Here is a 15,479-nt window from a genome sequence, read left to right on the forward strand (position 1 = left end):
TAAAAATTACTGAGGCTCCTTTTTGGCACATCTGCACAGGGCCCTGGTGTGTTTCTCTTCTACCACTTGTTGCTCTTCCCCAACCCCAAGAAATCACATAGTGCCTGTACTCATCATTTCCCCCATTGAATGTGGAGGCAAATTACATGGAAAAGTATGGTTAACCAAAACATGGTACATGTGCACCACCTTAGAGCATGGGTGAGTCTCTGCACACAATTATCATTTGCATAAGCTCATTTTTCTCTCTGAAGTACTACCTTTATGAATTTTGCACACAGTGCTGAGTTAATGGTGTTAATCACTTCCTGAAGACATGGTTTCCCCTGGACTGTACAACCTGTTATGAGGGGATAGGAGTAGAGAGTGCTATTCAGATGGGGATACTGTCACAGTCTGAAAGGAAAAATCAGTCTGAAAAAGTCTTAGATGAGCTAGGCATAAAAGGGGATTATATCTTTAAAGGCACACTGAATTGTATCATTTAGAATTTGTATCATCAATTGTATATATCATGTTAGTCTTGCAGCAAAACCAAAGCATTTTGCAAGGCTGTTAAACACCAGCAGATTTACTGCAGCCAAAGCTTTCAAAGGTTATGCTGCAAAGCATCAGACACAATGATGCCACAGATCTCTTTGTGACTTTTGAGAATTAGAGATGACATCACTTTAATAGGAGGAAGAGAACAGCAGTGCCCTTTAAATGTGGCAGAGGCTATGCACCTTTCGAGGGACCATTATGGCTCTGCAATTTGCACATGAAACAGTTTTCCAGTACAGCTGATACCCTGCCATACAAAGGCTGAGTTTGCACATGTCCACAAGATTTCTATCTACGTGCTAGAACTCAAGATGATACAGCCCTCTCTGTAGGAACCTGACAAAGGCCAAGCCATGGGAGATGGAATGTTTGGGGCCTGCTTTTCTAGGGGAAAGATAAAGAAGGAGCAGTGGGGCAACATTCAAAGCCTCCGAACTCCATCAACTGCCACTTAGATAACAGAGAGGAATCTATCATGTAAATGTGAACCCGGTGGCAGAATTCAGCAGTGGTTAAATGGAAACATGGGGTTAAATTCATGAACATTTCTGATCTGATCTCCCCAGCTCCAAGCCCTCTTTCAGTTAAATATAGAAAAGAGGTAACATGGACTGGTGAAAATCAGAGAATAAGGATTAAGAGATAATTAACTGGAGCAATTCTAGTTTCTGATCCTCTCCTCCTTCAAAAACATCCCTTATATGCATTTTGAAGCAGGAGTGAAGCTGCTCATCCCATCAACTGGACAACTCCAGTCAATACCAAGTTAAGATCTTCCTATGAGCTGAATGAATGGTCCTTCTTATATCAGGCCAACCTCAGTTTTCTTTTTTTTGACTGCCACCCTGTGGGAATGAGGAAGGAGGGGAATAAATAAATTCACAAGTCACAAAACCACAGTGTGATTAAATTAATACCAGGGGGAATCAGAAAGCAAGGCTGAGGGTTGGGTAGGTAGGAGGAGAGTCTCTTGCTCCACTGCAGATCGAGGTATCAAAAAAGACAAAGTAAGGCCAATACTGGGAGCTTTCAAGTGTGGCTGCACCTATGAGCACTCTCCTCCATTCTCAATTCAAGGCTGTTGTCATGGGCAAGCCAAGTTTTCCTTTCAGCCATTCTAACAAGAGCTTCAACAAAAGGCTACCTAAAGACATTGATGGAAACGTAAAGAGGCTGTACGTCGGGGAGCTGAACGCCCCTCAGAGCTGCCTTTACGATGCGGTGGCTCACTCTGCTGGTTAGGAGCTGCCATGTTCCCCGGTGTGGTTGAGGAAGACCGAGCTTTGGTTGACTCTAGGCTGCTAAGTCCAGAGTCCTTGTTGTCCCTTAGGGCACCTCTGCTCGAGGAGTCTAGTGGACCTGCCTCAGTAGTCCCCAATACACGTTGTTCCTTCCACTCATAGTTGAGGTCTTTGAGGCCACCAGGGACCACCACAGTATGGCGCCGCCAACTGTTCTTCTTGCGCCGTGTCTCAGGTGAGTGTGGCTTTCGCAGGCGCACTGCCAGCATGTCATCTGCAGAGCCGCGGAGGCGGAGTCGAAGTTGTTCTGTGAGGGAAAGCCGGTTGTGGACCTCTGGGACACCCACAGGCTGCAGTGACTCTTGACTGCCTGGGGAGCTGGAACTTGGCACATCAGTGCTACCCTTGGAAGAGGCCTCACTGTTGTGTCGGGGCCGCAAAAGCTTGCGCCGTGCCAAAGTGTCACACTGCATGAGGTGATGGGAACTAAATGAGGTTCGGTTGTGCGATACCTTTTCAGATGCAGCAGCCCTCCCTTCCTCCGCTGTTGCCATGGCAGCTCCTTTGGAAATCATCCCAGCCTGTTTTGGCACAAAGCTATTCTCAGTGTCTGTCTCCACATGGCTAAATTCACTGCGTTCATCGTCTGCCTCCTCCCCACGGCTCTCTGCTACTGACTGCACCTCAGAGCATAGGCTGCGATCAATGGTGGACAGGGTGGAGTAACCTGATATGATTGAGCGAGCATCCAGGGCTAGCTCTGGGCTTCCTCGGGGTGCCACTACCTTTCTTTCCTCTTGCTCTGCTTCTAGTTTTGCACAGCTTTGCAACACATCCTGCACATCAGGCGCTGGAGCTCTGCTGCTGCTCCCAAATCTTTCAGCCCCTCTTTCTTCCTCCTGAGCCACTTCTTCCTCCTCCTCATCTCTCTTGACAGCTGACTCATGCTCAGAATCATCATCTGTGCTGCTCCCAAAACGCTTGGCCTCTCTCCGCTTCTTCCTCTTGCGGTTGACAGCTGAGATGAAGGAGATGGCAAGCATCTCTTTATGGTAGTGCTCTTTCCGTGAGCCACACGAAGCCTGGGGCAGAGGTGAAAAACAGAGAATGTTAGAGGGGCCAAAGAGCAGACACTGGAGAAATATCCAGCGATGCTGGCATTGCTTGTGTGGTGGGTTGACCTGGGATGATAATGCCTTACCCCACCAATGTGCTTACATACCCAGGGGGCAAGACACAGAGCCCTTAATGTAGATTAGCAATCTCATAAGCATGTTTTGCTTTAAAAGGAAGTAAAAGGGTTATTTCCTCTCTTTTGGAAAACATACTTGTAGATAGAGCAATTAGAAATTCTAAGTTTAGGGTCCCCAAAATGCACCAAACACCTACAGACTCCCTACAGGTTTTCAGAGATTCCCTTGCCTGTTCAATTTTTTTGTTTTTCTTCTTTTTAATTAAATGGGCTATGCGCACTATGGAACTAACTTCCAGCTTCCAGTCATTTTTGGGGCCAGCAATGTCTTTGGAACAGTGCATTCTTTGCTATATATCTAACCATCCAGAAAAAGGTGGAAAAAAGAAAAAAATGAGTGGGGGGAGATGTGGAGTAATCTTGGGGGAGATAATACTTAGACTAGGGCAAGAAAGGAAAGGGTAAGTTGAGTGTGTACACTAGCCTATAACTCAGTTGCCTGTAAGGTTCTGAGAAAGACACCACAAAGCAGCTCACTCTGCCTCTGAAGAGGCCAGTCACAGCTGTTGGCAAAATGTCACAACACTGGAAAACTAGACCACAGCCATTCAGCCCAACAGTTCATCACTGCTTGAGTGTGTACAGGGCTGCTGCTTTTTTTAAAAAAATCATCAGAGCAAGGCCTCAGTCTGGTCTAAAACACTACCATAAGAAAAAGAGAAGGCTTTAAGTCTCTGCAGATGGGTGGATCACCACGTCTGTGCATTGAAGAAACCTGGATGCAAGAGGCACCATGTGCTGAACTAGCACAAACGCTTTACCTCTAACCTGGGAAGGATGAATTTCAGGGTCCTGTGCTTAACCATCCCTTTCTCATAGCCAACATTTCTCAAAGGCAATAATGGTCCAGAGGGGATCTTACCTTTGATTTAGCTGATCCACTGTTGGTTGAATCTGCAAGGATTAACACACAAAAAGAGGAGACCAGTTAAACAGAATAGCAAGAATAAGCAAGAATAGCAAGTTGAAGGGTTTATTGACTGCAAGGTCAGGTGATCCTGGAGAAAATCTATGTGATTGCTAAGGGTTGATACCAACTTGATGGCACATAATCAAAGAATCAATCAAGGGCAAATGAGCACTTAGCCCAGTGATTTTCCAGAAATTTTTGTATAATGTTTAAAGAAGGTCATGTTCTGAGCTAAAACATCAAAATGAGAATTGGAGGGAGCAACTGTAGAACACCAGGGTCCTATGCTACCTTCTTCTTCATTGTGTTGGCAATGGAAAGTAATTACTGGTAGCAGAGGGGCATCACATGCACGAAAACAGGAATAATTTTATCCCAAAATCTATATCATAATGTCTTCTAATGATTGAATATAAGAAACCCTACTGGAAATCAGTATGTTCTTTTCTTACTCCTTCTGGGAACATAAAATGAATCATTAAGATCACAGTTTTCTCTTAAAAAAATAAATGTGCATACGTACATTTGTAGGTATGTATATGTACGTACAAAATATTGCCTTTTAGTGCATCTGTGAATAATTCCGCTATAATTTTTAAAAATGATATATTTTAAAATATGTACATCTGCCCCATTTCTCTCTTACGCTCACACAGAGAGTAGTCAGGGATTTACAGCCCCAAGTTTTAGAGTGACACAGCTTCCTTTGTTGTTTTAATAATTCAGTCACCAATTACACATTCAGGGCTACAACATCCCTTTGAAATATCCTATCCATCCCCAACTTGGGAAGTAAACAAAATACAGAATTAGGTATTCCAAAGTCAGTGTTTCATGAAAGTAAACCTGTTTTCCCAGCTGATATTTGATAACTTTTTATTAAATAGTTATAGGAAAGGAAGATCTCCAAAATGACCAGAAATACACCAGAGTGTATTTTGAAATCAATCAAGGAATGCATTGCATTTCATTTTTGTACAGCTCAACAAAATGATGCAGCACTGGATGACCAAACAAAAGGGGAAAGGAAACACCTCCAGAAGCCCAAGAGAGAGTTTCTGCAATGGAAATGACCTCTCTGTCTGCCAATATATTTGCTGCTATGATAACAACAATGCTGCCAAGATTGATTAATGGAACAGTGACAATGAAATTTAGTGTAGAAAGCACAAAGAATGAGTACCAGTAGGAGACCTATCACCAGCTATCATTACCAACCCCCTGTAGGGACCTAAACAATATAGCAGGGAACTGTGATGCCCCAAATTAGCCATACAGGAATACATCATTCACACACACACCTAACCCAATTAAAAATGTTAACATTCTACCTAGAGGAGCAACACTCATGCCAGAGCTGCATAATTCCTGACCCACTAAGAGCAAACACAGAGCACCACCAGTGGTGTGGAGACACTAGATGGGCTTGACTAGCCTCCTGGTTTTGCTGCCTTCCAGGATTTTTCAAAAACAGGACAGAAGTTGACTCAATGGATCATAAACTTAGCTTGAAATGTTCAGAGAAGCTGTAGCACATTCCCCACTGAGGTGTTAAGAAGAGCTGAACTATTCCAGGCTCTAATCTCCCATCTCTACCACTTTCCTTAAAGTCCGAGGAGGAGGAGGGGGGGGAGGAGGAACTGATATAGCTTCCAAAGGAAATTGTGTGAAAATTGGGTTATAACTCCGAAACTGTTCCAAGGGACAATGCTCAAACAGCTAAGGATACTTCAACTGACACCCTTCTTTTTGGATTACTGCAATATGTTGTATGTGAGGTTATCTTTGCAAATGGTCCAGAAATTTCAGTGATTCACAATGGCACTATGAGGCTGTTAACTGAAACTAGAAGTTCTTCACATCACAGCAATACTTTGCTGTCTCTTTGCAGTCAACATCTGGAGCTCAGTATAGAGTCTGTCCTAACTCCCCCCAAAACTGAAATATTATGAGATTCTGGCATTCTGATGTGAGATACTTATGTGAGATTTTGAATGGTTTCAGAGTTCCCAGGGACATACAAGGAAGGGCTTTGGTGATGTAGCAGATTCAGTGTTGCCAATGCTCAATTCCAGGTACTGACTTAAGACTTTTATCTGGACTGTCAGATCACCCTTGAAGGCTCCCCGCTAGGTTCCTTGCCAAGAGAGATGTGTTAGGAAGCCAATAAGGAGAGGAGCTTCTTCAGTCACTGTCATCTATGTGGCGTTTTAGAGCGTGGGGGTTTGGGTGGGTGAGTGTGCATACACAATTTTAGTGTTGCCTTAAATGATTTGAGATTGTAGTTTTATTCTCTGTTGCTGGCCACTTTTTATGCTGCATAATATATTCATTTTACTGTTTTTTTAAATTGGTACTCAGAGAATTGAGTAGTAGTATTGGTTAGCCTAGTTACAAGCACACACACACACTTATATGTTCTAGTTAGTTCAGTCGTTGTGGGTTACTGTTCCATTAATTTACATAATGTGTATTAACTCTGTGTGTGTGTGTGCATGCACGTGCACATAGCTTTTTCTCTATTTTATTGTTCTTTACAGCTTCTCAATTTAATAAAATAAATACAAGTAAATAATTTAAAAAACAGCTGTGCAGTGATCCAGATTTGAAAAGGAAAAGGTGATTCATGGGTGTGTAATCATACCTACCAGCACCTCCTTAAATCAAATATGTCTTTTCCTGGGATCCTGCCTGAACCCAGGGGAAAAAAACACATTTTCTTTAAGGCACTCCCAGCAAGAACAATGGGACTGCGCTCTGCCACCTAGAATCACACTCCCCCTTTTGAATGCAGCACTGCACAGCTACACACAGAGAGAGGGAGAGAGAGGGGGAGAGTTACAGTAATACATATGTGCACAAATTTACAAAGTAACAACCCACAAAGATCAGGCAAATCAGAAGAACAGCAAGCATTACAACAGCCTTTTAAGAATCCATACTTTGGGAAGGCTCTCTAAGTCTTTTGGGACAGCTGCCATTGTGGAAATTCAGGTTTATACCTTGCATCTCATACAGCCATATGCAGAGAGGAGAGAGAATTTGTAGAAAATGCCTCCTCTGGCAAATGAAGTTGCTGCAGGGAGCCCTCTTAAAGATAACTACTAGCAGAAGTTGGGAAGGAGTAGCAACTGCCCAATGCCAATGCAGTCATACCAGAAAGTCTACTACATTCAGTTTAACCATGTCAAAAGCCAAGCCAGACAACCAGAGAAAGCAACCAAGGGACAAATGCAAAGTGTGGTGGGGGTGGGGGGTGGGGGTGCAGAGAAGCTGTCAAACTAAAGTGACATTAGCACTGGTCAGAAGTAAGCAGCCTTGCAATCAGTAGGCTGTAAGCAGCCATCAGCCTACTCTTCATAGCCTTCAAACCACCGCACTATGACAGTGAGCTGCTGAGTAACAGTGGCACAGTTTCTCATGGTTTTCACAAAGCAAGAAGTAAGGCGGGAATGTTAAGCATCCAATGAGCTTATAGTTTCTTTAAAAAAAAAATCTAAACCACCCTCCCTACAAATAGAAAAAGAACTTAAAAACTCTACCCTTCCCCTTTCAGGGACATTAGACACTTAATTACTGTCATTCCCTTTCCCCAATGGTTCTCTCAAAAATCAATTTGAAAAAAGGCCTTTAGCCAACAAAAAGGGTCCCTGTCCCAGCTGAAGGAACCAGGAGAAATGGCGTAAACGTTAACCTTGGTCTTCTCATAAAATAAGCGCAGCATCAAGCAGGTGGTTTGAACAAACCTTTCCAAGCCTCCCCACACAAGTACACACACATATTTGCCACAGCAATGTCAGCAACAATGAAACCAATGGACAAATTAATGGATGTCCCCCCACCCACAAAGCCCACTCCATCCAAGGTTTGACCCCAACATTCATGTGGAATTAGTGGCTGGCAATCACAAGAGTGAGAAAAGGCAAAACAATCACACTGACTCAACACCCAGGGCTTAAAGAAGTAACATCTCTGAAGGTGGTGGCATCACACTTTGGGGATAAAAGCCTTTACTTGAGTTTTGATATTTGTGGATAGAAAAATATATTGCAGGCTTTCAAGCCACACAGGACTCTTGATCAAACTGAGACAACTCAAATCTCAGCTTTATCATTACATTAGTCAGACAAGTAGGCTGTATGAATAATGATTCTTCAGCACATTTTGCTGGACATTAAATAATAAGAATTTAGCCAAACAGTCCTTACTGAGAGCTTTTAACATTATGATTGTGATTATTTTACTTTACAATGCTCAATTTTTCTTATAATTTAATATATACTGGTTTGGTAATAAACTCAGTGACAGCTTATCCTTCGTGAGCATTAGATTACAGCCTTAAGATGCAACCATAAACAAACTTAATATAATCACACTTAGTTGTTTTAAAAAAATGACCTTCATATGTTTTAATGCTTCACTACTCAGTGCTTTTATGCTTTATTCATTTTATTATAATGCTTTTATTATAATGTAATAAAAGGGAAAAGGATAAAAATATAAAAGGAAAAAAGGAAAATTATCTAATATTAAAAATGTAAAAGAACTCTAGGACACAATCACTAGGGATGCTGTTTAATATATATTTATATGTTACTGGTGCTGTCAAAGATAAGAATTAACCTCTCTGTTCTGCCCAAACCTATTTAAAAAGTGGTGGGAAAATACAGAAGGGATACAAAGGAAAAAAAAAAATCCTGTATAGTGGCAAATTCAGTAAAACAAGAAGTTGCATACCCTCCCCCCCCAAAAAAAACTACTTAGAAGAATATGCATTTGTTTTAAATAGACTGAGGATCTCAAATTATCACACTTTCACATCCAGCTGCTTGAAATGGGAATTTCCACTGGTTGACTTTAAGAAGGTCCCATGCTCCTGATTTTAAACAGGAAGGAACATAATTGGAAGGCAAAAGCGCACCCCCATCTTTACATTAGGGCAGATGCCACTGGTGTGCTTTCAAGTCAGCATGAAAAATCCAGTAAGGACCCAACGCCTCAAGTTCTGCCTTTCCCCATCTCTCATAATCACCCAATGGAATTAGTGCATGAACATCAGAGCACAACCACACTGTACCAGCTCTAGAGCTCCGGCAGATCCGCTGGAGTTGGAAGGAGGAGGAGACACAAGATAAAGGGAGAAAAGAGAAGAAAGACAGCAGAAAAGTTAAAGGAAGCTATAACTGGTAGAGGGACAAAAAACATCACCGTTAATCAGTAATACGCTCATCAGAATTAGCAACCATAGATGCAGTACAAGATGTTGGCTTCTCTTCTAGCAACACAAATGCTACTTCGCTGCTGGCACAGGTGTCAACTAGAATCAGGTGGCCATGCATGTCCTAAATTCTAAGGATCACATGATTAAGGTAGAAAATCGGGGGGGGCGGGCAGAACATGCCTTTTGCTGCTAACAATGCAACTGGCAAAGCACCAGAGGAAGCACGTCCTAGTTCTTGCCTCCATGGAACACTCTCCAGTCCAGTGTTTTCACAAGCTGCCAGAATGTCTCTTTTTACATCTTTGGCACAGATTAATGGAACCTCTCTGCAGACAAGATAGCTTACATTCATATATTCATGGGGAACTGTTGGGATTGGGTGTTTGATTCAAAAGGAGAAAAAGAGCGGGACAACTATGGGAAAGCGCCATGACACAGAGAAGAAGCTAAGCAACGCTAATCAGAGTCTTTCTTGTCCTGGGGGAATTCCACGCCCAGGAGTTCTCCCCCAATCAAAGCCTCTCAGTCCGCTTACCTGAAGCATCCCCTGGTGCTGCTGTCCTTCCAATGTTGGGCAGAAGGTACTCAATATTTGGCATTGATTGGGCCTCTTGTTCATCTACAGGGGTCTGTGAAATGGACACATATGTACTTAGAAAAACAAGGTTTAAACTGGATGTTGATTTAAACTGGGAAAGAGGGCCCAATTCTGTCTGTTCTGTGTTCTTCATTCTGTGACTGTAGGTTTTGATTGCTTCTGCTAAGAAGGGGGTTTGTGTGGTCAATTTTTTTACTGTTTTACTTAATTTGGCATGAGGGCCATAGTGGCACTTTGCCTACTCCAAGTGCCCTTATATACTCCATGGCCTACTTTTGGGTGCTGTCAGCTATGGCCACTTGCTACCAGAACTAACATTTCCTTGAGGAAATACTGATATATGGGAGCTGGGGTAAAATTGACAAGAGTTCTGTCTGTTTCCCCTTTTAGCCCAAGTGGGGGGCCACAGGCATGGTGGAGGGCCACAAGGTGCAGCTGAAGTAATATCACCCATGCTCCTTGCAACTTTTCCAGCATGCTGGTGATCTATTTCTAAAGCTTTTTCTGAAACAAATCTAACAATCTTCTGGAAAACTGCTAAACTGAGAGCTAGTTTGGTGTAGTGGTTAAGGTGCTGGACTAGAAACCAGGAAACTGTGAGTTCTAGGCCTCCCTTAGGTCTGAAAGCCGGCTGGGTGACTTTGGGCCAGTCCCTCTCTCTTAGCACCTCATAGGGTTGTTGTTGTAGGGTAAATAGGAGACAGGAGATATGTTTGTTGCCTCGAGTTGACCAATTTTTTTTTTTAAATGGTGAGATAAAAATCTAATAATGAAAAACTCATATGCCAAAATAGCCCAGCTGACAGGTTGGTGGAGCAAAGAAGGGATGTGGGTCGTTGCTCCATCCTGCTTCAACCAACGCTCCATCAGTCTGTTAGTCAGGCTGTGTTTTTGGACATATGTTTAGCAGTCCCTCAGAGGACTGCTAGACCCGTGTTCAGAAACAGCCCAAGTGACAGTTCAACAGCCCAAATAACTTCTGAGGTCGCAATCTGTCACTCAGGCAACTTGAAAGGTGGCTCAATCATCTGTCTCAGGCAACTGCCCAGAGTCACCCAAGACCACGCACATTAAGGTCAGCGACTGGTGGCAATTTTTTCCACCAGAAGGTGACACTGAGAAGGAGAGGAATCTACCAGTTATTGCCCACATTAAAGCTGTAAAAACAGCCTCAGTAAATCTCTTAACTGTCATCCCTGTCACTGAGGTCAAATATTGGTTGGCCATTGGGGCAGGGAGGAATGCATATTAACATAGCCGTCAAGAAGAGCTCTCAGTGGGATACATTTCCAAATCCATTTTCTGACTGTGGAGAACCTAATATCTAAAGAAAGCTGGATGAGGCAGCGGAGAGGTACGCTTCTAAAAGTAATTTATCATGTTCACTTATCAAGATTATGCGAACTGTATCAGAACTAAACACCCGTGCCTGAAGACAGCTGGAAGATAGTTTTTTTTAAGAAAAATGTGTTTCCAAAAAAATATAGTAACTTGTTACAGTATATGCATGTTACTAATAGGTTTCACACATTTTTGAATTACTGTAGACTATATACTCACAGATAAGCTGAGAATTTTAGCTCCCAAAATACACCCCAAAACTTGGGTTCAGCTTATCCATGGATGGGCTTATCCACAAGTATATTCAGTAATACTTTTTTTAAAGTACCCATATATACCTGCGGATAAGCCGACCCTCAAATTTTTAACCAAAATACCATGAAAAATGTGCCACCCATAGATAAGCCAATTGTGAAAATTAAACATATGAAAATTTCAAGGGTCAGCTTATCTTTGGTGGCGCATTTTTAATGGTATTTTGGTTAAAAATTTGAGGGTTGGCTCATCATCAAGTACATACAGTATTTTAAAACCCTGCAAAGACTATTTGACTTGAAAGGATAATGGAACAAATATATATATGTGTGTGGGTGTGTCTGTGTGAATGCATGTGTTTTTAAAAGAGAGAGTTGGGGAGAAAAGACAATTTGAGAGACAAAACTGCCCTTAAGGGCTACTGCCTCTCTGTGTAAAAGTAGCTGCAGGCCCTGTCTTCTTTTATTAACAAATTTACTCTCAACAATCCACAGAGCTCAGAAGAAAGCACCTACATGTCATGTCTAAGAGAGACACCAACATCCGGCATTTCTCTGCACCCTGAGAAGTCAGCAGCCAGCTGTAATCTGGGCATCCCCTCCTTCATAGTCACTTACCTTTTCACCTTTTTCCTCTCTGTCACTGAAAAACCAGTCTGACTGTGGGAAAAAAAAATAAGGGAGAAATCAAAGAAGGTACTGAAACCAACCAAATAAAATCAAACATCTATCATCTATTTATCTTTATATCTATCTATCTATCTATCTATCTATCTATCTATCTATCTATCTATCTCTATCATCTAATCTATCTGTCTCTCCAATGATAAACCTTTTAAAGGAAATCACAGCAGGTTCTTTACCTACTGTACAAACATTGGCCTGTGAACCAGATTTTTTCTGACTTTTAACTTTTCATAAAGGAAATATAGTCTATGAATTGAACCCTGGATTACCTATCAAAATGCTATCTCCCTGGGAGGGCTATGTCCCTGGGAGAGCTGCCTGTCTACTATAATTTTTTTAAGATAAAATATCCTCAGAAGCTAGAAATATTTTTTTTTAAAATTGGCCACAAAATGGCTTTCAGGATTTGGGATGGAATATATTTGTGACACCACAAATATTTGCCAGTTGGTACTCTCTCCCGCTATCTTATGTTGCAACATTGATAATTGTTTTCCCCCCAAAGATTCAATCCCCAGGAAAGGAATGTTTAGCTTGGGATTCAAGGCACTTTCAAATAAACTCTGCCACTATGCTTAACTTCATCCTATAAAAGATGAAGATTTTTTCTGCTCTTCAATCTGTGGCAAGATTTGTGCAATGCTTCATTCCCCCACTGACTTAATGCTCAAGAGCTAATTCAACATAATTTATATGCTCTGAATCACTGTGTGAATACATGATACTGCCTAAATTAGAAATATGAAGCTTACAGTGTCAATTGATGCATCTTACAAATACTCCAATGATTTTGAGGTGAGCGCCTTTGACACTCTCTGTGGTCTTCTGCTTGTGTTCATTTAGAGATGATCATATGCTTACATGCTCATATGGCAGACAAAGCAATCAAAACAGCAGCTGCCGTGTTGGCACAGGTTCACTGCTTACTGAAATTAAGTTGAACATTTTAAAATGGATAAGCCATCTACAGAACCATTCCCTGAACTTCTGAACACAGGAAGTTACAAAGTCATCTATTTGGCAAGAATTTGTACATGCCTAAAGGATGAGGAGATGCCAAAGGAGAGCATGATTGCCTCTTTCTGGCTATAATGGGAACTGGGCTAGGACCAAGATCCAGGTTCAAATCTCCATTCAGCCATGAAGCTCACTGAGTGATTTGGAGCCAATCACTATCTCTCATTCTAATGTATTTAACAGGATTAGTGTGTAAGTATAAAAAGAGAAGAAGAGGAGAGAATGATATACACCAACATAACTTCCTGTGGAAATAGGCTGCATATAAATACCATATATTATTTATGAGGAGCACCTCATAATCACATAGACATTGGAAACAAGTTTCCTATTTCTGCCCTATAGATGCCAGGACATTACTGAAATATGCACATGCATCTTTACTACTCTAAAACAAAAGATTTTTTAAAAATGATTATCTAAAAATAAAAATCTTTTAACTATTTGCAATCAATCCTGTAACTGGACACTGCAATTCAAGGTGAAGAGTTTGCACATTATTAAATAAAGAACTGGGTGCTGCCAATCAGCAGAACTAATATTCTACTAAAGTCTTTTATATATTCTTTTTTCCTTTGACTCTTTAATATTATTACCACCCTGAATATCTTTAAATCAGCAATGGGGAAAGCATGGCTGTCCAGATCTTCCTGACGAGGACTTCCGGGAGAAGTGAGGATGAGACAGCTGAGATTACTTGACCTTTCAAGTCTTAAATTTTATTATATTTACCCTCTTCTGAAGTATAATCTCTGAAGCAAATTACTTATGAAACTTTATCTTGGCTTGCTCAGAGGGAAGGCAGAGTAAAAGAAATAGAAAGCCTTATCTGAAACCCCTGGAAATAAACCTAGTTACAGTACTGTATCAGTGTACCTGAAGGTTATATCAAATGCGTGGGCTTTAACGCTCCGTTTGAAGATTACGACTGAACGCAAAGAAATTGGAAGGTTGTTTGATATCTAAACTAGACTGTGTTCCAGGAATATTATAAAGACAGAATTTGCAATTTCAAACTATGCTTTTAAAGTAATAGCCCCCTCTTTGTAGAGTTTCTGCAAGCACTTACTGAAAGCTGTTTACAAACTTTGCTGATGAAGGAATGCCCAGGTACTAAAACAATGGTCCTCACTAGAGATGGTTACAAACAAAAGGGGTTATGTCCAGTAACTGAAGATGTTGATGTGTACATTAAATCTCAAAAACAATCAAGAATTACTTTTTTTCCCACAGATGTAACCCCAATATACTCTGGTGACCTAGGCAGTGACAAGAAAGAAAATGGAAATGAAAATAACACGCCATGTGAATGGTCTTTTGGTCCTTAGCACTTTTGGAGAGATTATTACCAACATCATAGATATGAGGACCTCAAATATTGCTGAGGAAATAGCTATTGCTGAGAGACAGCTATACTCTGAGACTATGGAAAAACACATGGACAATAGCACACTCATGGTACCACCATGTACAATAAGAACTCAAATCTGCAACAACAAAGCCCCTTACCAAAGCAACTTCAACCCCTTCCAGCCACATGGCTTTGGAATCCTTATTGGCAAATGAGATCTTCCTGAATTACAAATCCCAGCATCCCTTTGGCCATGCCAGGCAGGCTGCTGGTAGTTGTCATTCAGTAATATCTAGTGGATCACACATTTCTCATCCCTTCTATACAGCAATCTTCCCCAGATTGAGAACCTTCCAGATGTATACTTCCCAAGTCCCAGAATTCCCAGCCAACATGGCCACTGCTAAAAAATCTGGGACCTATGTCAATATATCTGGATGGTGCCCAGGCTGGGGAAAGCTATTACTGAGGTTAATTTTTGACTAACAGTATTAAGTCCTTTCTAGTCAATATTAATGCAAGAAAGTTCTCTCTCTCCCCCTCCCTCCCTGTCTCTCTCTCTCTCTCTCTCTCTGGCAGCTGTTTACTGAGAGCCAGTTTGGTCTAGTGGTTAAGGTTCTGGGTTAGAAACCAGGAGCCTGAGAGTTCTAGTCCCGCCTTAGGCATGAAAGCCGGCTGGGTGACCTTGGGCCAGGCACTCTCTCTCAGCCCAACTTGGTGCAATGTAGACTAGCCTCCTCATAGTACACCCTGGGCAACATGACTTGTCACTGCTAAATAGTCTACACATCTCGCCTCTGGACCTCACAAGGATTTCTGAGCAAGAAAAAAGCAGCATAAACACCAAACTGCTATTCCATACGAAAAAAAAAAAAAAGCTGATTACTCATGAAGTTTAGGGGGCATTATAATTTTGAGCAGTATTACAGAAATGATTAAAACTAAATAATAAGGAGATCAATATCATTTAATTATTTTTATTATCTGATTTTATTTCTAAGACCACCCAACTCAAAACTGACTCTGAGCAGCAGACAAATGAAAAACACCACAGTACCTGAAAC

The 15,479-nt window shown here is 41.5% G+C and overlaps 1 protein-coding gene across 1 annotated transcript in view; it reads right to left on the reverse strand.

Moving 5' to 3' along the window:
- Positions 1-425: 425 nt before the first annotated feature.
- ARHGAP23 (Rho GTPase activating protein 23) overlaps positions 426-15,479 on the reverse strand; it is a 169,787-nt gene continuing 154,733 nt past the window's right edge. Inside the window, exons 21-24 of the mRNA XM_063300754.1 lie at positions 11,979-12,020; positions 9,703-9,796; positions 3,899-3,930; positions 426-2,866 (exon numbers count right to left, since the gene is read on the reverse strand). Coding sequence (XP_063156824.1) covers positions 1,688-2,866; positions 3,899-3,930; positions 9,703-9,796; positions 11,979-12,020 — 1,347 coding nt within the window. The 3' untranslated portion in view covers positions 426-1,687. The remainder of the gene's footprint in view (positions 2,867-3,898; positions 3,931-9,702; positions 9,797-11,978; positions 12,021-15,479) is intronic.

Source organism: Candoia aspera, chromosome 4 (assembly GCF_035149785.1).
Source record: "Candoia aspera isolate rCanAsp1 chromosome 4, rCanAsp1.hap2, whole genome shotgun sequence".
Taxonomy (NCBI): domain Eukaryota; kingdom Metazoa; phylum Chordata; class Lepidosauria; order Squamata; family Boidae; genus Candoia; species Candoia aspera.